Source organism: Somniosus microcephalus, chromosome 8 (assembly GCF_052327205.1).
Source record: "Somniosus microcephalus isolate GS21.2 chromosome 8, FLI_Smic_1.0, whole genome shotgun sequence".
NCBI classification, from domain to species: Eukaryota; Metazoa; Chordata; class Chondrichthyes; order Squaliformes; family Somniosidae; genus Somniosus; species Somniosus microcephalus.
This window is the reverse complement of record NC_140994.1, coordinates 215,906,112-215,929,284: the sequence shown is the minus strand read 5'-3', so window position 1 is coordinate 215,929,284 and position 23,173 is coordinate 215,906,112. Positions and strand designations below refer to the sequence as shown.

General features: G+C 44.2%; 1 protein-coding gene across 8 annotated transcripts in view; it reads left to right on the top strand.

The window, feature by feature from the left end:
- The window catches only part of LOC147114097 (rap guanine nucleotide exchange factor 6-like), a 412,326-nt gene that overhangs the window by 130,410 nt on the left and 258,743 nt on the right, over positions 1-23,173 (top strand). For all 8 annotated transcript variants that reach the window (XM_085995704.1, XM_085995706.1, XM_085995702.1 and 5 more), the window contains exon 4: positions 1,332-1,415. In XM_085995704.1, coding sequence (XP_085851830.1) covers positions 1,332-1,415 — 84 coding nt within the window. The remainder of the gene's footprint in view (positions 1-1,331; positions 1,416-23,173) is intronic.

The window sequence follows — 23,173 nt, the reverse complement described above, 5'->3', positions numbered from 1 at the left end:
AATGTTTTTACTTGTCCTTGTAGTGATATCCAATAGCTTTGTTACTATTGTGTAAGCAGTACTGAATTAGTCAATATTCACTGAAATGGGAACACTATTGTTTAAGGGGGTTCATACTTTCAATGTAAGGTACTCGTCCCCATGTAGTTGGGGGAGTTATTTGCGAAAGATTTCTCCTACCTGTTTGGAGAAATCTTCGTTATCTGGTCTTGAAGCAGGAATGGGTGTAAAATTAACAGAAAGGACAAGTCCATCAGTGAGCTGTTCTCACTGTAGCGCTGCAGAATCTACTGGTCCTGGAGTTGTCAGTAATATAGCAATTCGGTATCAGCTGATTCCTGCCCTGCATCCGTCCAGTCCTGAATTTTTACATGATCATGTTTTTGGATTGTCACCTAGGACTGGAGGGTTGCTGTTTTGTATCACTGCTCTGAGAGCCATGTGCTGACTGCCCTGAGGCTTCCATCCAGCTTAGTGTGTATCTTCAGGCTTTAAGGTCTGATATGGTGAGTTTTCAGCATGATGAAAGGAGAAAAACTGAGCTTTAGCCTAACAGTTGGAGAGAGAAGATTTTCAATTTGTTTTCCTTCTAACTATATGGGGACAGTGCTTTGCATTAAAAATATTACTTCATAGAGTACTCTTTTTAATGTAGTAATGCAAATTGTCATCATAATGGCAAAGATTGCAGACTATGCTGAGTATTATATTTACCCAAAGAACTAATCAGTTCTCAGAAAGTAGCATTAGTTGCAAGAGCAATTTGTGGAACACTTCACCTATGGATTAGCCTACAATTTGAGAACTGCTAGTTGTCTAAGGGTAGTGGGAGTAATAGATATCCTATGGAATGCATGCGGCAGTGCAGTTGCAATTGCATTCCTGTAAAGTATGGTGTAGCACTGTTGGGAATCGTACTGGTCTTTTCTTGGTGTGTCAGTATGGAATTTCAGGCTGCAGATGAGCTCTTCAAATTCAGTTCCAAATCCATGGGTCAGCCCTCCTCAAAGTAAACTAATATAGTGATTCTATTTCAATAGCAAAATACTGCGGATGCTTGAAATCTGAAATAACAACAGAAAATGCTGGAAATACTCAGCAGGCCAGGCAACATCCGTGGAGAGAGACCCAGACCTGAAACGTTAACTCTGTTTCTCTCTCCACAGATGCTGCCTGGCCTGCTGAGTATTTCCAGCATTTTCTGTTATGTTAGTGATTCTATTTGACTATTTGCATCATTTACCATTTCATCCTACAGACTTAAATTTTGCTCTTGAAGTTTTGCATAATTGTGTGGGTACATTTTCCTTTAACCAATTTTCTCTTTTTAGCCCTGATAGCATTGCAACTTGCTGGTATATCCTACTTTCAGGATCTGTATTTATCAAGGAGTCGATGTTTCTGCCACGTTGCAGGTAATTTATGCATTTTTTCCATGTGTAGATAATAAATACTGTTTTAGGATTTTAAGAGAATCAAATGATAGTGGGGAACAAGTCCAGACCCAAGATTTTTGAAAAGACCCACTGTCATCCTCCAAAAGGAACTAAAGAGGTACTATTTTTCCCTGCAGTGTGTGTATATCCTGGATTGCATTCCCGTCAACTGCTCCATTCTACTTCATTCCTCCAAAGCTGTGATATTTAAATAGTAACTCTCTGTTCTGAGTTCAGTCCAGGCTTCCATTGCTGTTTTTAAATCTCTTTTCCTCTCCATCTGTTCTGGTGGGCTGTTTGATTTTAAATCAGCAGTGAGAGCCACGACTGAAGTTGAGTATCAGTGCTCGAGGAATGAAGCACATTCCTAACTGATGATCTGCTTCCCTCCTCCAGCGCTATGATATTTAAATGAAGGCGTAGGCCATTCAGCCCCTCAAGCCGGTTCAGCCATTCAGTCAGATAAATGGCTGATCTGTACCTCAACTCTAATTACAGGAAACTTTTGTTTATCCGGAGGTTAAATGCCCGGAAAGCTCTATCTACCGGCAAAATTCAGGAGTCGGTTCAGATAATTTTTTTTCTTTTCGTTGCTTCTTTTCTCCAGTCCTGGCTCTGCAAGCGTCTCTGTAGCTAAGCAACAGCTTCAGCTAGACGCTTGCAAGCTGCGCCGACTGTTTTGAAGCTGTTGCTAAGCAACAGGGTTTGTTGCTTCACACGGAGCTCTGAGCTCCGTATGTTTTAACATTAGCGCTGGTTTCTACGGCAGTTTTGATCTAACGGCACCAGCTCGGTCCCGTTGGTGCCGGATACCAGAAAGTTTCCTGTACCTGCTGTTAATGTATATCTCTTGATACACTCACCTAAAAAGAATCTGTCACTCTCAGTCTTGAAAATTTAATTTGACCCAGCATCCACAGCCTTTTGGGGGAGAGAATTCCACATTTCCACTATACTTTGTGGAAAAGGTGCTTCTTGATTTCACTCCTGAATGGTCTAGCTCTAATTTTCAGATTTTGTCCCCACGTTCTGCATTCCCCCCACCAACGGAAATAGCTTCTCTGTATCAACGCTGTTGAATTTTTATATCATTTTGAACACCTCAATTAGATCACCCGGTAGCACAGTGGTTATCTTACTGGACTGGTAATCCAGAGGCCTGGACAAATAATCCGGAAACGTGAGTTCAGTACCCACCATGGTAGTTTGTGAATTTGAATTCAGTTAATTAAATAAATCTGGACTAAAAAGCTAGTATCAGTAACGGTGACCATGAAGTTATCGGAATGTCATAAAAATTCAACTGGTTCACTAATTTAAGTTCCAACCTGCCGTTCTTATCCGGCCTGGCCTATATGTGACTCCATACCCACAGCAATGTGGTTGACTCTTAACTGCCCTCTGAAATGGCCTAGCAAACTACAAAAAAGTATAAGAAGAATAAAACCAGACGGACCACTGTGCATTGACCTAGGCATCGGATACGAACACAACAAAGGCACACCAAGCCCAGTTGACCCTGTAAAATCCTCCTCATGAACATCTGGGGACTGGTGCCAAAATTGAGAGAGCTGTCCCACAGACTAGTCAAACATGACATAGTAATCATCAGCCAATGTCCCAGACTCCTCCATCACCGTCCCATCGGCAGGACATACCCACCAGAAGTGGCGGCATAGTGGTATACAGTCGGGAGGGAGTGGCCCTCAACATTGACTCTGGACCCGCTGATGTCTCATGGAATCATTGGCAAGGAAATCTTCTGCTGATTACTACCTATCGCCCTCCCTCAGTTGATGAATTCAACTACTCCATGTTGAACACCACTTGGAAGAAGCACTGTGGGTAGCAAGGGCACAGAATGTACTCTGGTTGGGGGAATTCAATGTCTATCACCAAGAGTGGCTCGGTAGCACCACTACTGACCATGCTGGCATAGTCCTGAAGGACATAGCTGCCAGACTGGCCTTGCAGCAGGGGGTGATAGAACCAACACGAGGGGGAAAACCTATTTGACTTCGTCCTCACTAATCTACCTGTTGGAGATTCATCTGCCCATGACAGTATTTGTGGGAGTGACCACCGCACAGTCCTTGTGGAGACGAAGTCCCTTCTTCACACTGAGGACACCCTCCATCATGTTGTGTGGCACTACCATTGTGCTAAATGGGATACATTCAGGACAGATCTAGCAGCTCAAAACTAAGCATCCAAGAGGCACTGTGGGCCATCAGCAGCGGCAGAATTGTATTCCACCATAATTTGTAATTTCATGGCTTGGCATATCCCTCACTCTACCATTACCATCAAGCGAGGTGACCAACCCTGGTTCAATGAGGAATGTAGAAGAGCATGCCAGGAGCAGCACCAGGCATACCTGAAAATGAGGTGCCAACTTGGTGAAGCGACAACACAGGACGACATGCATGGTAAACGTCAGAGGGAGCATGCTATAGCCAGAGCTAAGCGATCCCAAAATCAACGGATCAGATCAGAGCTCTGCAGCCCTGCCTCATCTGGTTATGAATGGTGGTGGACAATTAAATAACTAATGGGCAGGGGAGGCTGCATGAACATCCTCATCCTCAATGATGGTGGAGCCCAGCACATGAGTGCAAAGGACAAGGCTGAAGCATTCGCAACTATCTTCAGCTAGAACAGCCGAGTGGATGATCCATCTCGGCCTCCTCCCGAGGTCCCCACCATCACAGATTCCAGTCTTTAGCCAATTTGATTCACTCTACGTGATATCATGAAACGGCTGAGCGCACTGAATACAGCAAAGGCTATGGGCCCCGACAACATCCCAGCTGTAGTGCTGAAGTCATGCTCCAGAACTAACTGCGCCCCTAGCCAAGCTGTTCCAGTGCAGCAACAACACTGGCATCTACCCGACAAAGTGAAAAATTGCCCAGGTATGTCCTCTCGCAGGACAAATCCAATCTGGCAAATTACTGCTCCATCAGCCTACTCTAATCAGCAAAGTGATGGAAGGTGTCACAAAAGTGCTATCAAGCGGCACTTACTCCCCAATAAACTGTTAACCGATGCTCAGTTTGGGTTGCACTAGGGCCACTCACAAAAGAGCTGAATTCCAGAGGTGAGCTGAGAGTGACTGCCCTTGGCACCAAGGCAGCATTTAAACGAGTGTGGCGCCAATGAGCCTTTGTAAAATTGAAGTCCGCGGGAATCGGGGGGGGGGGGGGGGGGGGAAACTCGCCACTGGCTGGAGTCATACCTAGTACAAACTAAGATGGTTGTAGTTGTTGGAAGCCAATCATCTCGGCCCCAGGACATCGCTGCAGGGGTTCCTCAGAGCAGTGTCTTAGACCCAACCATTTTCAGCTGCTTCATCAATGATCGTCCCTCCATCATAAGATCAGAAGTGGGGATTTTCGCTGATGATTGCAGTGTTCAGTTCCATTTGCAATTCCTCATAATGAAGCAGTCTGTGTCCGCATGCACCAAGACCTTTACAATATCCAGGCATGGGTTGATAAGTGGCAAGTAACATTGCACCACACAAGTGTCAGGCAATGACCATCTCCAACAAGAGAAAGTCTAACCACCTCCTCTTGACATTCAGTGGTATTACCATCATCAATCCCCCACCATCAACATCCTGGGGGGGTCACCATTGACCAGAAACGTAACTGAACCAGCCACATAACTAACTGTGACTACAAGAGCAGGTTGGAGGCTGGGTATTCTGTGGCGAGTGACTCGCCTTCTGACTCTGACTCCTTCTGACTCCCCAAGGCACCAATCAGGAATATGATGGAATACTCTCCACTTACCTGGATGAGTGCAACTCACTCAAGAAACTCGACACCATCCAGGACAAAGCAGCCTGCTTGATCGCACCCCATTCACCAGCTTAAACATTCACACCCTCCACCACCGGCGCACCATGACTGCAGTGTGTACCATCTACAAGATGCACTGCAGCAACTCCCCAAAGCTTCTTCGACAGCACCTCCCAAACTGGCAACCTCTACCACTTAGAAGGACAAGGGCAGCAGGTGCATGGGAACACAACCACCTCCAAGTTCCGCTCCAAGTCTCGCACCATCCTGACTTGGAAATATATCACCATTCCTTCATCGTTGCTGGGTCAAAATCCCAGAACTCCCTACCTAACAGCACTGTGCAACTACCTTTATCACAAGGTCTGCAGCAGTTTACGAAGGCGGCTCACCACCACCTTCTCGAGGGCAATTAGGGATGGGCAATAAATGCTGGCCTTGCCAGTGATGCTCACATCCCATGAATGAATACCTTTTAAAAAAAATCCTCAAGGTAATATAAGCAGAGTTTATGCAACCACTCCTCATCATTTAATCCCTAAAGCCCCAGCATCATTCTGGTGATCATTTAAAATGAGAGATTCAGCACAATAGATGTAGAGAGAAGAGATTTAACGTCAGCTGTAGAACTCTCAAGTGGAGTTGTAAAGAAGCGTTGCCATTTAAACATTGCAATATTGGCGGATCGGAATGTGACGACTTCTAACTTCACTCCCACACAGTGATTTGTGGAGCGTTAGTCGACACCTGATGTCTTCATTCTCATGTTTGTGGCACGGTAATTTATGTGGCCAACAGATGAATTACTTTTACAAACTGAAACTTGCCTATACCATGATTCATCATCTCAGTACTGATAGTTACCGTAGTGCAAGCAGAAAACCATCTATTTCTTGGCACTGGCCAGAGTGCGGACTACTGGTGAGTGTAAAATGAAACCAAAAGAAGGAAGCAGTTAAAAATCAAACTGCAGAAATCGGCCATAAGAGAGCGTTTTGTAATCTATTGTATGCAATTTCTCTGTAAAATTCAGTGATATAAATTCCATAATTGAGCAGTTCAGTTGTCGCCGTACGGTGGCACTGTGGTTAGATTCACAGGTGAAATCTTTTGGAACTTGTCATTCGACTCCGCTCAAGGTTCAGATAACATTGATGAACTGCTTGAACTTGGTTGTTGCAGTCTGAAGTCATTTGAACCATTCTGTATCACTGTCCATATCGTTCAGACATATAGGCAGCAGCAACAGGCACCCATATTCAAAACAACATGGCGATAAATTTTACCGAGAAATAACATGCTACCTGTAATACCTATTAAGGGAAAATGCTTGTACTGCCCTGGAGGAACAGGACAGCAGAAACACGCATGTACATTAGCACTTCCTCTTATTTGGCACGATAAAGCCAACATACCTATATACCAAGGGATATTTTCCTGTGCCAAAATGAGGGGCTGCAGTGGGCAAGAATCTCTCCGAGGCCCCGGACTTAAGAAAATATCATTGACATCATATAAGTGCAATAAGTTGTTAAGAGTTACAAGACAGTGATGTAGTTTTGGGGTACTGATGTCTTCATTCTCATGGCTTGTGTTCTTGCTAAGCTTGATAAGCATCATTGTATTGCAGTGTATAATGCAGAAAATTAAAGAACTGGTGCCTCTATTAGGTGCTCCCAGTGTGGAGTTGCGCTCACAGGGAACGCAGGTGGGGAAATCATGGTCCTGAAGCCTTTGATTTCCCATTCATTAAAATTAATTTAATGGACAGAAAATTACAAGCTGTGGACCTGTGATTTCCTGACTTGCTTTCCCTGGGAGTGCCTGATCGTGGAATCAGCCCCTAAGTGTGGAAGTCTAAACTAGGGAAGTGAATCTTTTTTTTTAAAAAAAAAAAAGGGAAATGAGATTGAAAGACACAGCACTTCAAGAAAAAAGTAACAAAATGGGGGAGGGTAACTGGAAACAATGAGGGAACCATTGGATATCATAAGTAATAGCCATATAACCTCTGGTGTATTCCTGACGGGCAGAAGATTAAGGAATGAAGATGGAGTCTCATGGCTGAGAAAGGTAAGTGGTCTGCTGTTGGAACTGAAAAGATTTAATAGTTGAATTTTATCTTCATTCCTGCGCGATGATTGCAGTAATCTTTCCCTGCAACCAAGTTTCATTGGCTTCCTTTTTACATATGAGAAAAGAGATGGTACTGAACGACTGCTAACGCTGTACTGTTGTTTAAAAAGGGAGTAAGGGATAGACCGAGTAACTACAGGCCAGTCAGCCTAACCTCGGTGGTATGCAAATTATTGGAAAAAATTCTGAGGGGCAGTATTAATCGTCATTTAGAAAGGCACAGATTAATCAAGGACAGTCAGCATGGATTTGTTAAGGGAAGGTCGTATTTGACTAACTTGATTGAATTATTTGATAAGGTAATGAGGGTCGATGAGGGTAGCACATTTGATGTAGTCTACATGGATGTTAGCAAGGCTTTTGACAAGATCCCACGTGGCAGACTGACCAGAAAAGTAAAAGCCCATGGGATCCAAGGGAAAGTGGCAAGTTGGATCCAAAATAGGGTAACGGTCGATGGGTGTTTTTGTGACTTGAAGGCTGTTTCCAGTGGGGATACGCAGGGCTCAGTTTGAGGTCCCTTGCTTTTTGTGGTACATATCAATGATTTAGACTTGAATGTGGGGGCAGTTTGCAGATGATATATAAATTGGCCGTTGTGGTTGATGGTGAGGAAGAAAGCTGTAGACTGGAGGAAGATATCAATGAATTGGTTAGGTGGGCAGATAAGTGGCAAATAAAATTCAATCCGGAGGGCTAACAAGGCAAGGGAATACACAATAAATGGTAGGACAATGAGAAGTGTAGAGGAACAGAGGGACCTTTGAGTACATGTCCACAGATCCCTGAAGGTGGCAGGACAGGTAGATAAGGTGGTTAAGAAAGCATATGGGATACTTTCCTTTATTGGCCAAGGCATAGAATATATGAGCAGGGAGGTTATGCTTGAACTGTATAAAACACTAGTTGGGCCACAGCTAGAGTACTGCGTACAGTTCTGGTTGCCACATTACAGGAAAGATGTGATCGCACCAGAGAGGGTACAGAGGAGATTTACGAGGTTGTTTCCAGGACTGGAGAATTTTAGCTACGAGGAAAGATTGGATAGGCTGCGGTTGTTTTCTTTGGAACAGAGGAGGCTGAGGAGAGATTTAATTGAGGTGTATAAAATTATGAGGGGCCTAGATAGAGTGGATAGGAAGGACCTATTTCCCTTAGCAGAGAGGTCAATAACCAGGGGGCATAGATTTAAAGTAATTGGTAGAAGGATTGGAGGGGAGTTGAGAAATGTTTTCACTCAGGTTGGAAAGAGTCTTGAACTCACTGCCTGAAAGGGTGGTAGAGGCAGAAACTCTCACCGCATTAAAAAGTACTTGGAAATGCACTTGAAGTGTTGTAACCTACAAGGCTATGGACCAAGAGCTAGAAAGTGGGTTTAGGCTGATGGCTCGTTTTTGGCTGGCACAGACACGATGCACCAAATGGCCCCCTGTGCCATAAATTTCTATGACTGTGATTAACATGCCCCAACATAGAAATGGTTACAAAGTTTACAGCAGCGTCTTATGGATAATAATGACTGTGATTAATTATCTCATGTTACCAAAGACTCGGGCTGAATTATATTTACTATTTTCTCCTGAAATAACTTGTGTTGGGTACTAATCCACAGCTGCACTGGAACCATGTTTAAACGGCCATTCTTCCGTGAATCTAGACAGTGAGTGCTGGCAAGCTGTTCGATTGTTAAGTCATTATAACTGAGCTCTATCCCTTCCACAGATCATATGGACATACAAAAGGAAAGGACCTACTGGTCCATCCAGCCTATCCCATACAGTCGTGGTCCCTTATGCATCATGCTGCAGACACTCCAAACCAACTCAGCCATGTACTCTCCTGGGAGAGATGAAAAAACAGGTTTAAAAACCCAGGCCCATTAGGGGAAAAATCTGGAAAATTCCTCTCCAACCCCTTTAGGTGATTTAAAGTAGTTCAGGAGCCCACATTGACTCTGACTTATTTACCTACCCCTTGTACAAACTGATCCCCCCCCCCCCCCCCCCCCGCTAGAAACAGGTCCAGCTTTCTCTTGGAGGTATACAGCGAATCAGCATTCATCATACAAGCCGGCTACCTGTTCAACAGATCTAATAATCTCTGGGAAAAGAAGAACTGCCTACTTTTGCCCTCAAGTAACTTGTAAGCATGACCCCATGTCCTCCCTAAATTATCCATTTGAAATAATTTGTCCATGTGAACACAATCTCGTCCCTTCATTATTTTATAAACTTCAATCAAATTGCCCCCGAGTCTAAGCATTTTTTTATTATTCGCTTATGGGATCTGGGCGTCGCTGGCAAGGCCAGCATTTATTGCCCATCCCTAGTTGCCCTTGAGAAGGTGGTGGTGAGCCGCTTTCTTGAACCGCTGCAGTCCGTGTGGAGAAGGTACTCCCACAGTGCTGTTAGGTAGGGAGTTCCAGGATTTTGATCCAGCGACGATGAAGGATCGGCGATATACTTCCAAGTCAGGATGGTGTGTGACTTGGGGGGGAACTTGGAGGTGGTGGTGTTCCCATGCGCCTGCTATCGTTGTCCTTCTAAGTGGAAGAGGTCGTGGGTTTGGGAGGTGCTGCCGAAGAAGCCTTGACGAGTTTCTGCCATGCATCTTGTAGATGGTACACACTGCAGCCACGGAACGCCGGTGGTGGAGGGAGTGAATGTTTAAGGTGGTAGATGGGGTGCCAATCAAATGGGCTGCTTTGTCCTGGATGGTGTTGAGCTTCATGAGTGCTGTTGCAGCTGCACTCATCCAGGCAAGTGGAGAGTATTCCATCACACTCCTTACTTGTGCCTTGTAGATGGTGGAAAGGCTTTGGGGAGTCAGGAGGTGAGACACTCGCTGCAGAATACCTAGCCTCTGACCTGCTCTTGTTGCCACAGTATTTGTTAAGTTTCTGGTCAATGGTGACCCCCCAGGATGTTGATGGTGGGGGATTCAACGATGGTAATGCCGTTGAATGTCAAGGGGAGGTGGTTAGACACTCGCTTGTTGGAGATAGTCATTGCCTGGCACTTCTGTGGTGCGAATGTTACCTGCCACTTATAAGCCCAAGCCAGAATGTCGTCCAGGTCTTGTTGCATGCGGGCATGGACTGCTTTATTATTAAGGAGTTGTGAATGGTGTGAACACTATGCAGTCATCAGCGAACATCCCCATTTCTGACCTTGTGTTGGAGGGAAGGCCATTAATGAAGCAGCTGAAGATGGTTGGGCCTAGGACACTGCCCTGAGGAACTCCTGCAGCGACGCCCTGGGGCTGTGATGATTGACCTTCAATCACCACAACCATCTTCCTTTATGCTAGGTATGACTCCAGGCAGTAGAGCGTTTTCCCCCTGATTCCCATTGACTTCAGTTTTACTAGGGCTCCTTTGTGCTGCACTTGGTCAAATGTTGCCTTGATATCAAGGGCAGTCACTCTGACCTCACCTCTGGAATTCAGCTCCTTTGTCCATGTTTGGACCAAGGCTGTAATGAGGTCGGGAGTCGAGTGGTTTTAGTGGAACCCAAACTGAGCATTAGTGAGCAGGTTAATAGTGAGTAAGTGCTGCTTGATAGCACTGTCGATGACACCTTCCATCACTTTGCTGATGATTGAGAGTAGACTGATGGGGCGGTAATTGGCTGGGTCGGATTTGTCCTGCTTTTTGTGGACAGGACATACCTGGGCAGTTTTCCACATTGTCGGATAGATGCTAGTGTTATATCTGTACTGGGACAGCTTGGCTAGAGGTGCGGCTAGTTCTGGAGCACAAGTCTTCAGCACGATAGCCGGGATGTTGTTGGGGCCCATAGCCTTTGCTGTATCCAGTGCGCTCGGCCGTTTCTTGATATCACGTGGAGTGAATCGAATTGGCTGAAGACTGGCTTCTGTGATGGTGGGGACCTCTGGAGTAGGCCGATATGGATCATCCACTCTGCACTTCTGGCTGAAGATGGTTGCAAACGCTTCAGCCTTGTCTTTTGCACTCGCGTGCTGGGCTCCACCATCATTTGAGGATGGGGATATTCGTGAAGCCTCCTCCTCCCGTTAGTTGTTTAATGGTCCACCACCATTCACGACTGGATGCGGCAGGACTGCAGAGCTTTGATCTGATCCATTGATTGTGAGATCGCTTAGCTCTGTCTATGACATCTCTAATGTATAAAGACCCAGCTCTTTAAGTCTGGATAGCTAAGGTGTTTAAACTAGGAATAAATCTTGTGTCCCTCCTCTGTAACTTTTCCAAAGCCTCGGTATCCCCCTCCATGTGAGGGAACCAAAAATGGGTAGCATATTCTAAATGAACCTAACCTAAGTCTTGTATAAGGACAAAATGCTATGTTTTGGTTTGTAGTGAATTGTCCTGTGAATACAATCCAGTAACCTGTTTGCTTTAGCTATAGCTTAATGGAATTGATCAGAAACCTTTAAAAAAGTGATGCACTATAACGCCCAGATCTTTTTCTTTCACCGCTGTTTTCAATTCTGTTCCCTGTAGGGTGTTTGTATATTTAGCATTAGACCTGCCCTCACGCATTGCACTAAACTTTTCCATGTTAAACATCATTTGCCAAACATGGGCCCATTCACACATTTGAGATCTGCTTGCAGTAGTTTAGCATCCTCTACAGTTTTAACATTCGCACATAGCTTTGTATCATTTGTAAACTTGCGAATAATTCTCTCAACACCTATATGTAGATCTCGAATGCAGATAATAACGTGCAAAGGTCGTAACACTGATCCCTGCGAGACACCACAAGTAAACAGTCTCCAAGCAGATACAAATCGATTGACAACAACTTTCTGTTAACAGGCATTCGGCCAATTCATAATCCATTACAGTAGATTAGCTCTAATTCCACAAGATTCTACCTGGTAGAGTAACCGCTTGTGAGCTACCTTATCAAATGTACACTTAGCAGCATAGTGATTAGGATTAGGAACCCTGGGCGAATTTGTTCTTTTCCTTTCTCCTCCAATCAATCCCTCAAAACCCAGGAAAGCTAAGGCCAATTGTAGTGTCCCACCATCATTCCAACTTGGGTCAACTGAGTCAGCACAGAACAGTGAATGAGTTGGATGGGGCTTTTCTGGTCTGCACAGCACAGTACCACACCACACTGTAAATTTACCAAATGGATTTAAAAAATAAATAAATAACTGGGAAAAATAGCTGTTCTACAGAAACCTGTTTGTAAAAGAGATTCTATCTGCTTCTGTATGTTGGGGCCACAGGGGGGAATTTACAGTATCACTGTGACCGAAATTGTTTTTTGTGAAACTGTTCCACCACATCAATGAGAGAGGGAGGTCAAGCCTTCTGAAATATACTGGAGTGTTTAGAGGAAGTATCATTACTTTCAAGATGTGCTTAATATTTGTTGGACATGTGTTCGCACTGACAGTTGTCCAGACACCTGATTTTGACTGAGCCACTGGGTGAAGTCAGAGATGGGCTGAATGGCGACTGTGCTTCCCCAAAAGGACATAAGAAATATTGAAGGCCTGAGAAGCTCTCCAGTACTTTGTTGGCTGGTTACAACTTTGGAAGTCGTGGATAGCATGTTTAGGGAGGTGATCACGCCGCAGGTAAAGGTTGCACAGGCAGAAAGGGAATGGGTGACCATCAGGCAGAATACTAGGCGCAGGAAGGTAGTGCAGGGGTCCCCTGGGGTCATCCCCCTCTCGAACAGTTATACTGTTTTGGTTACTGTTGGGGGGGATGGCTTAACAGGGGAAGGCAGCAACAGCCAACCTCCTGGCACCAGGGGTGCTCCTGCTGCACAGGACGGGAGGAAAAAAAGGGGTAGAGCTATAGTGATAGGGGATTCTATTGTAAGGGAAATAGATAGGCATTTCTGCGGCAGCAAACGAGACTCCAGGATGGTGTGTTGCCTCCCTGGTGCAAGGGTCAAGGATGTCTCGGAGAAGCTGCAGAAAATTTTGGAAAGGGAGGGTGAACAGCCAGTTGTCGTGCTGCATATAGGTAAAGAATGGGATGAGGTCCTAAAAGCTGAATATAGGGAGTTAGGAGGTAAATTAAAACAATAGGACCTCAAAGGTAGTAATCTCAGGATTGCTACCAGTGCCACGTGTTAGTCAGAGTAGAAATAGAAGGATACTTCAAATGAATACGTGGCTAGAGGAATGGTGCAAGGGGGGAGGGATTCAAATTCCTGGGACATTGGAACAGTTCTGGGGGAGGTGGGACCAGTACAAACCGGACGGTCTGCACCTGGACAGGACCGGGACCAATGTCCTTAGGGGAGTGTTTGATAGTGCTGTGGGGGAGGATTTAAACTAAAATGGCAGGGGGTTGGGAACCTGAGCAGGGAGACAAAGGAAAGGGAAACAAGGATAGAAGCAAAAGACAGGAAGGAGGAAAAACAAAGGTGGCAATCAGAGAAATCAAGGGTTTAAAACAAACATGGCCACAGTAAATAATAATTCTAAAAGGTCCAAGAGCGTTAAAAAAACAAGCCTGAAGGCTTTGTGTCTTAATGCAAGGAGCATTCGTAATAAGGTGGATGAATTAGCAGCGCAAATAGAGGTAAATGAATATGATATGATTGGAATTATGGAAACATGGCTCCAGGGGGACCAAGGCTGGGAACTCAACATCCAGGGGTATTCAATATTCAGGAAAGATAGGCAAAAAGGAAAAGGAGGTGGGGTAGCATTGCTGGTTAAAGAGGGGATTAACACAATTGTAAGGAAAGATATTAGCTCTGATGATGTGGAATCTGTATGGGTAGAACTGAGAAATAACAAAGGGCAAAAAACATTAGTGGGAGTGGTGTATAGACCCCCAAACAGTAATGCAGAGGTTGGGGATGGCATTAAAAGGGAAATTAGAGAAGCGTGCAATAAGGGCACAGCAGTCATCATGGGTGACTTTAATCTACATATAGATTGGGCTAACCAAATTAGTAACAATACTGTGGATGAGGAATTCCTGGAGTGTATACGGGATGGTTTCCTGGACCAACATGTCGAGGAACCAACTAGGGATCAGGCCATCTTAGACTGGGTATTATGCAATGAGAAAGGATTAATTAGCAATGTTGTTGTGCGAGGTCCCTTGGATCGGAGCGATCATAATATGATCGAATTCTTCATTAAGATGGAGAGTGAAGTAGTTGACTCAGAGACTAAGGTCCTGAATTTAAATAAAGGGAACTATGATGGTATGAGATGCGAGTTGGGTAGGATTGATTGGGTAATGTCGCTCAAAGGGTTGATGGTGGATAGGCAATGGCAAACATTCAAGGATCGCATGGATGAACTGCAGAATTTGTTTATCCCAGTTTGGCATAAAAATAAATCAAAAAAGGTGACTCAACCGTGGCTAACAAGGGAAATTAGGGATAACATAAGATCCAAAGAGAGGACATATAAATTGGCCAAAAAAAGCAGCAAACCTGAGGATTGGGAGCAGTTTATGATTCAGCAAAGGAGGACAAAGGGATTAATTAGGAGGGGGAAAATAGATTATGAAAGTAAGCTTGCAGGGAACATAAAAACTGACTGTAAAAGCTTTTATAGATATGTGAAGAGAAAAAGATTGGTGAAGTCAAGCGTAGGTCCCTTACAGTCAGAATCAGGGGAATTTATAATGGCAAACAAAGAAATGGCAGACCAATTAAATACATATTTTGGTTCTGTCTTCACAAAGGAGGACACAAATAACCTCCCAGAGATGTCGGGGAACATAGGATCTAATGAAAGGGAGGAACTGAAAGAAATCAGTATTTGTAGGGAAATGGTGTTGGGGAAGTTGACGGGATTGAAGGCCGATAAATCCCCAGGGCCTGATAATCTACATCCTAGGGTACTTAAGGAAGTGGCCCTGGAGATAGTAGATGCATTGCTGGTCATCTTCCAGAACTCGATAGACTCTGGAACAGGACCCATGGATTGGAGGGTAGCTATGTTACCCCACTATTCAAAAAAGGTGGTAGAGAAAAAGCGGGGAATTATTGACCGGTAAGCCTGACATCGGAAGTGGGGAAAATGCTAGAGTCCATTATAAAAGATGTAATAGCAGAGCACTTAGAAAGCAGTGACAGGATCGGACAAAGTATCATGCTTGACTAATCTACTGGAATTTTTTGAGGGTGTAACTGGTAAAATAGATAAGGGAGAACCAGTGGATGTGGTGCATTTGGACTTTCAGAAGACTTTCGATAAGGTCCCGCATAAGAGATTAGCTTGCAAAATTAAGGCACATGGGATTGGGGGTAAGGTATTGACTTGGATAGAGAACTGGTTGGCAGATAGAAAGCAAAGAGTTGGAATAAACGGGTCGTTTTCCGAGTGGCAGGCAGTGACTAGTGGGGTACCGCAAGGATCGGTCCTTGGACCCCAGCTGTTCACAATATATATTAATGATCTGGACGAGGGAATTGGACGTAGTATCTCCAAATTTGCAGACGACACAAAGCTGGGTGGGAGGGTATGCTGTGAGGAGGATGTTATGAAACTCCAGTACGATTTGGACAGGTTGGGTGATTGGGCAGAAACATGGCAAATGCAGTATAATGTGGATAAATGTGAGGTTATCCACTTTGGTGGCAAAAACAGGAAGGCAGATTAGTATTTGAATGGCAATAGATTGGGAGAAGGGGAAGTGCAAAGAGACCTGGGTGTTCTTGTGCACCAGTCGCTGAAGGTAAGCATGCAGGTGCAGCAGGCGGTTAAGAAGACAAATGGTATGTTGGCCTTCGTAGCAAGAGGGTTCGAGTACAGGAACAAGGATGTCTTGCTGCAGGTGTACAGGGCCTTGGTGAGACCGCACCTTGAGTATTGTGTGCAGTTTTAGTCGCCTTATCCGAGGAAGGATGTTCTTGCCATGGAAGGAGTGCAGCGAAGATTCACCAGGCTGATACCTGGGATGGCAGGAATGACGTATGAGGAGAGAATGTGTCGATTGGGCTTGTACTCACTGGAGTTTAGAAGATTGAGAGGCGATCTCATCGAAACCTATAAAATTCTGTCAGGCCTGGACAGACTAGATGCAGGAAGGATGTTCCCGATGGCCGGGGAGTCCAGAACTAGGGGTCATAGTCTAAGGATAAGGGGTAGGCCATTTAGGACTGAAATGAGGAGGAATTTCTTCACCCAGAGAGTGGTGAACCTGTGGAATTCTCTGCCACAGAGGGTGGTGGAGGCCAGTTCATTAAATATATTCAAGAAGGAGTTGGATATATTTCTTAAGGCTAAAGGGATCAAGGGATATGGGGAGAAGGCAGGGACAGGGTACTGAATTTGGATGATCAGCCATGATCTCATTGAATGACGGAGCAGATTCGAGGGGCCGAATGGCCTACTCCTGCTCCTATCTTCTATGTTTCTATGCATTTGAGAAAAGAAACAGGTTGCTGCCTCTTCTCTAGGCCAGGCAATGTTATATGTAGTGGGAAGGAGGGGGTGCGGTTGGTGGGGGCGGGGGAGGGGGCGGGTGGGCGTGGGGTGAGGGTGGGAGGGAAGAGAAATACTTTATTGAAATTGGGAGAAACAAAAATAGGAAGTTGGTCATAATAAACTTGAATTAAAGTGTTCTCTGTGTGGACTTCCTATTGCAAATTCATTTTTCTTTCTGCAAATTTATACTTTTAAAATGCAAATTTGGGAAAATGCAAAACTCTCTTAGTTTCTGCTTGTTATAAACTAAACTGTTGCCAGGCCAGCAGCTCAGGGAAGTTTTGCAGAAGATGGAATGCGAGACATTATTTTGGGCTTTGTTTCTGGCAATTCCCACTGATTCAGTCTTTTTGCACTTTTGGTGCCACTCGTTTTTCTGATTTGAAATTTGTGGAATGTTTAGTTTCAATGTTGCTTTGGTGGATTAATTCCTAAATCTACCAATGGAAGTACTGCAAACAATTTTCCACAGCTCCAGTAATGCAAATTTCAAACCAATAAAGCCAGTATAGCAGACTCTTGTGCATTCGCCCCCCCCCCCCCCACCGGCCTCCCTTTACCCCACCATTGGCAGCTGTGCCTTCAGCTGCCTAGGCCCCATGCTCAGGAATTCCCTTCCTAGAGCTCTCTGCCACTTCATCTCCCTCTCCTCTTTAAGACAGTTAACTCTTTTGGCCATCCCTTCTATTATTTTTAGTGTCCATTTTCTTTCCTATGCCTCTATGACGCACTTGGGGATGTTTTCCTATGCCAAAGGTGCTATATAAATGTGTTATTTTTTTGAGGCAAAAAGTGGAGAGACAATGGTAGAACGGATTCCTGTGGAAAAGGCATAGGGTTTGAAGACCAGCAGAAGAGGGTATTAGAATTTCAGAATGGAATATCAGTAGAGGTAGCAGAACAAAAAACGATGGCAGTTTTTAAAAAAAATAGACAAATTCCCATTTGGAAAGCGTATAATGAACTATTAGTTCCAGAATCACTGCAAATAAACTGAAGGGAGGTTTGGAAGTATAGTAATCAGTTCTTGAGGATCATCCTGGAGAGCAAAGATAACCCCAGGTTCTTATCTCTGCTGCCAATCTCTTTTACCAATCATCTGCAATGTCCCTATGCATTCACCTCCAAGAAGTGTGAGGAACCCATGGGCAACTTTGTTGCTAATATTGAGACCATCTGTTCAGCTGCTCAACCCCTTCCTCTTGCCCACCAAGTCAAACCCCCCCCAAAGCACCCTTTAGCCCTAATCCTACGTCCTTTTGTAGTTTCTCTCATGCCCTCTCGGAGTTCATAATGTCCACTCGACCCACTTCCACTTCTTTTGACCCTATTCTCAATGAACTGCAGACCACACAACTCCCCTTCCATACCATTATTTCTGGAGTCCCCCGAGGATCTTGGCCCCTCTTCTTCCTCATATACACATACCTTGGTGACATCATCCAAAGATGTGGGGTCAGGTTGTTCATTTATGCTGACAATACTCAGCTCTACCTCTCAACCCCTACTTGACATCCACAACTGCATTGAACACAGTCTACCAAAAATGCAATTTTCTTAAAATGAAATTGGATTTCAATCCAGTGTTTTACTTTCTTCTGTCTTATTAAAATTAATAGCATTCAAAATAAACAACCAGAGCAGTTTGATTTTAGTGAATGCTATTGATACTAAGAAAAAAATTAATGTTTTAGTCACCAGTATGTTGAGGCATTGATATGTGGCACTATGGCTGTACAAAGGTAAATTGAGGTTTTGTCTCGCCATGTTTTTGAATTGCTAATCTCCACTCTGCTACAGTAAGAGGGACTGAGTGAAAGTCAGTTGTCTCTTCAATAAAGGAGGAAAAATCTTTCAAAGTTGAGTGGTGCTGTATGTGCATCTCGGCCTCCAGCTTCAAACAAGTTTGTTGAAATGGAAGATTGGCTGTAGATGATGTGTAGCTCCAATATCACAAAAATGACACTTTTTTTTACAATCTCACCACTTTAAACTTTTAAGACATATGCTTAGGTCTTTCTGGATTGCTGTCAACTCAATGCAGCATGAATGTCTGACAAATTTTAGGATGTGGACAAATCTAATAATGCACAGATTCCTTTGTCAGTCTATTTTTTAATTTTTCCTTCTCGGATGTGGGAATTGCTGGGAAGGGGAGCTTTTAGTGCCCATCACTAGTTGCCCTAGTGGTAAGCTAGGCCACTTCAGACTCCACCACTGGAGTCATATATAGGCTAAACCAGGTAAAGACAACAGATTTCCTTCCCTAAAGGACATTAGTGAACCAGTTGGGTTTTTATGACAATCCAATTGCTTCATGGTCACTTTTACTGATATGCAGATTTAAAAAAAAACTGAATTCAAATTCTTAAACTGCCATGGTGGGATTTGAACTCTCATTCTCTGGATTATTCGTCCATCTTGTGAATTGTCATTTGTTTGAGAGGGGAAGAAAGGACATTTTTATAGCAATATTTTCTTCTATACAAACATGAAAAATGTTTATTGAAAATAGTTCTCATTCAGAGATAATACAGTGTGTCTTACTCAGGAATGTGACATTGGAGGTATCAACGGCAGTAGTTATCAACAGTAGTACAATCACACCAGAATTTTCTGCTAACTGCTTGCCTGCTTCAATGCTAAACAAATTCACCAAATTATTCAGAAGTGAGACTAGATGGCACCAGCACTTGTTAACTGGACAACACATTTAGACTATTTTAGTAAATGAGTAGAAAATGTAGCCCCCAAGTATGTGATGACACAAAAGATAATTTATTTTTGGAAATGCTGGTTTGTGTGTTGTCAGCTGTGTTCAAAGCATCAGAGTGAGAGGGAGTGCGAGGGCTGCATGGTGGAATAGTTATGTGAACATCAGCATAGAGAGAGGGGGAATGGGTAAGGGTGCATGGATGTGACTGAAGTGGGATGTGGAGGAAGAGAGTGCTAAAGCTGAGTGCTGATGGGGAAAGGCAATGGGGATTAGTTTGAGGGTGGTGGAAACTTCATACTTACTTTTCCTGTATGGTGAAGTTCATGGAATCGCTTCCGACACTGTATCCAGGTTCTTCTGGTGACTCCCAGCGAGTTGACATCTGCTGCCACCTGCATCCATGCAGCCTTGGTCTCAGTGGGAGGCCTCTTCCTCCCTGACCTAGGGAAGAGGACCTCCCTGTGGGCCCTCACCCCATCCAATAATGCCTGCAGTGAAGCCTCGTCGAATGTGCTGCCAGCTCGGGGTCTGGCACTGGCCACAGCTGCTGCAGGCTCCTCTGCCATCCTGTGTGGTTCGTATGGAAGGCTGCAGAGGTTGCAATGCTTGCTATGGACTTTAAAAGCACCACGAATGATAACATCATACTCTTGGGCTTTCTGACTGGAAATAGTCAATTAGCAAGGGTTCCCACACGCTGGAAATGTATTGGCCAATTGAGGGAAAATTGCATCAATCTGCCAGACCCATTTACATTCATGTGGGAACCCCGACATTTGGGGAACCTGACAATTCCCTGCACTTGTGGGAAAATCGACCCCTTTGTGTCTGTCTTCACGGAAGGAGACGCAAAAAACTTGCCAGAAATAGTGGAGAACGAAGGGTCTAGCGAGAATGAGGCACTGAAAGAAATTAGTATTGGTAAAAAAAAATAGTACTGGAGAAATTAATGGGACTGAAAGCCGATAAATCCCCTGGACCTGATGGCCTACATCCTAGGGTTTTGAAAGAGGTGACTATAGAGATAGTGGATGCATTGGTTGTCATTTTCCAAAATTCCATATATTCTGGAATGGTTCCCACGGATTGGAAGGTAGCAAATGTAACCCCACTATTTAAGAAAGGGAGAGAGAAAACGGACAACTCCAGACCAATTAGCCTGATAGTAGTAGGGAAAATGCTAGAATCTATTATTAAGGACGTGGTAGCAGGGCACTTAGAAAATAATAATAGGATTGGGCAGAGTCAACACGGATTTATGAAAGGGAAATCGTGTTTGACAAATCTGTTAGAATTTTTTGAGGTTGTAACTAGCAGAATAGATGAGGGGGAACCAGTGGATGTGGTGTATTTGGATTTTCAGAAGGCATTCGATAAGGTGCCACACAAGAGGTTATTAAACAAAATTAGGGCTCATGGGATTGGGGGTTATATACTAGCATGGATTGAGGATTGGTTAACGGACAGGAAACAGAGAGTAGGAATAAACAGGTCATTTTTGGGTTGTCCGGCTGTAACTAGTGGGGTACCACATGGTTTAGTGCTTGGGCCTCAGCTATTCACATTCTACATCAATGACTTGGATGAGGGAACCAAATAAGAACATAAGAACATAAGAAATAGGAGCAGGAGTAGGCCAAACGGCCCCTTGAGCCTGTTCCACCATTCAATAAGATCATGGCTGATCTGATCCTAACCTCAAACCTTCTATCACTCTCCATCCCACCCGAACCCATGTGATCTCCCGGGAGAGGCGAAAAACCAGATAAAAAACCCAATGGCCAATTTGGGAGAAAAAATCTGGGAAATTCCTCCCCGACCCATCTAGGCGATCGAAACTCTTCCAGGAGATCACTCTGTCCCTTTATTTTCTACAGTACTTACCTTCTGTAAAGGCGATCTCCACCCCAGCCAGGAACAGGAATAAAACCATCTCCTGGAATCTAACACAGAATTAGAACACAAGAAGTAGGAGCAGAACCAGGCTACACGGCCCCTGGGCCCGCTCCACTACCCACAGGGCCATGACCATTCTGAACCTAGACTCATGTCCAATTTCCTGCCCGCTCCCCGTAACCCTTAATTCCCTTTACTTCTAGGAAACTATCTATTTCTGTTTTAAATGTATTTAATGATGTAGCTTCCACAGCTTTCTGGGGCAGCAAATTCCACAAACCTACCACCCTCTGAGTGAAGAAGTTTCTCCTCATCTCAGTTTTGAAAGAGCAGCCCCTTATTTTAAGATTATGCCCCCTAGTTCTAGTTTCACCCATCATTGGGAACATCCTCACCGCATCCACCCGATCAAGCCCCTTCACAATCTTATATGTTTGAATAAGATCGCCTCTCATTCTTCTGAACTCCAATGAGTAGAGTCCCAATCTACTCAACCTCTCTTCATATGACCACCCCCTCATCCCCGGGATTAACCGAGTGAACCTTCTTTGTACTGACTCGAGAGCAAGTATGTCTTTTCTTAAGTATGGACACCAAAACTGTATGCAGTATTCCAGGTGCGGTCTCACCAATACCTTGTATAACTGCAGCAATACCTCCCTGTTTTTATATTCTATCCCCCTAGCAATAAAAGCCAACATTCCATTGGCCTTCTTGATCACTTGCTGCACCTGCATACTAACTTTTTGAGTTTCGTGTACCAGGACCCCCAGATCCCTTTGTACTACAGTACTTTCCAGTTTCTTGCCATTAAGATAATAACTTGCTCTATGATTTTTCCTGCCAAAGTGCATAACCTCACACTTTCCAGTATTGTATTCCATCTGCCAAATCTCTGCCCACTTACTTAGCCTGTCTATGTCCCTTTGCAGGTTTTTTATGTCCTCCTCACTCACTACTTTCCCTCCCATCTTTGTATCATCTGCAAACTTTGATATGTTACACTCGGTCCCCTCCTCCAAATCGTTAATATAGATTGTAAAGAGTTGGGGACCCAGCACTGACCCCTGCGGAACACCACTAGTTACTGATTGCCAGTCTGAGAATGAACCATTTATCCCAACTCTCTGCTTTCTGTTAGAGAGCCAATCCTCCACCCACGCCAGAATATTATCCCCATGTGGTGATTATTCTTGTTTTATAAGAAGCATTGTAATTGGTTGCCTGTTTTCCTGCCTTGAGATATATGCTGTAAACTTATTGGTTAGTTGATTCCATGTGACCTGTGGTGGCCATCTTAAATTCAGTTGTCTACAGTTTGGTTGAGACTGGGTGCTCAACATGTACTTGCTGGTTTTTTAAGGTTAATAAAGCCTAGCTTTTGAAAGGCAATCTACTCTTTATTTCACCCCAATCCCGTGATTTTTTTATCTTGAGCAATAATCTTTTGTGTGGTATCTTGTCAAATGCCTTTTGGAAGTCTAAATACACTACGTCCACTGGTTCTCCTTTATCCACCCTGTATGTTACGTCCTCCAAGAACTCAAGCAAATTTGTCAAACATGACTTCCCCTTCATGAAACCATGCTGAGTTTGTCCTATTAAATTATGTTTACCCAAATATCCCGTTACTGTCTCCTTAATAATGGACTCTAAAATTTTACCAACCACAGATGTTAGGCTAACAGGTCTATAGTTTCCAGCCTTCTGCCTACTACCCTTTTTAAATAAGGGTGTTACATTAGCAGTTTTCCAATCTGCTGGGACCT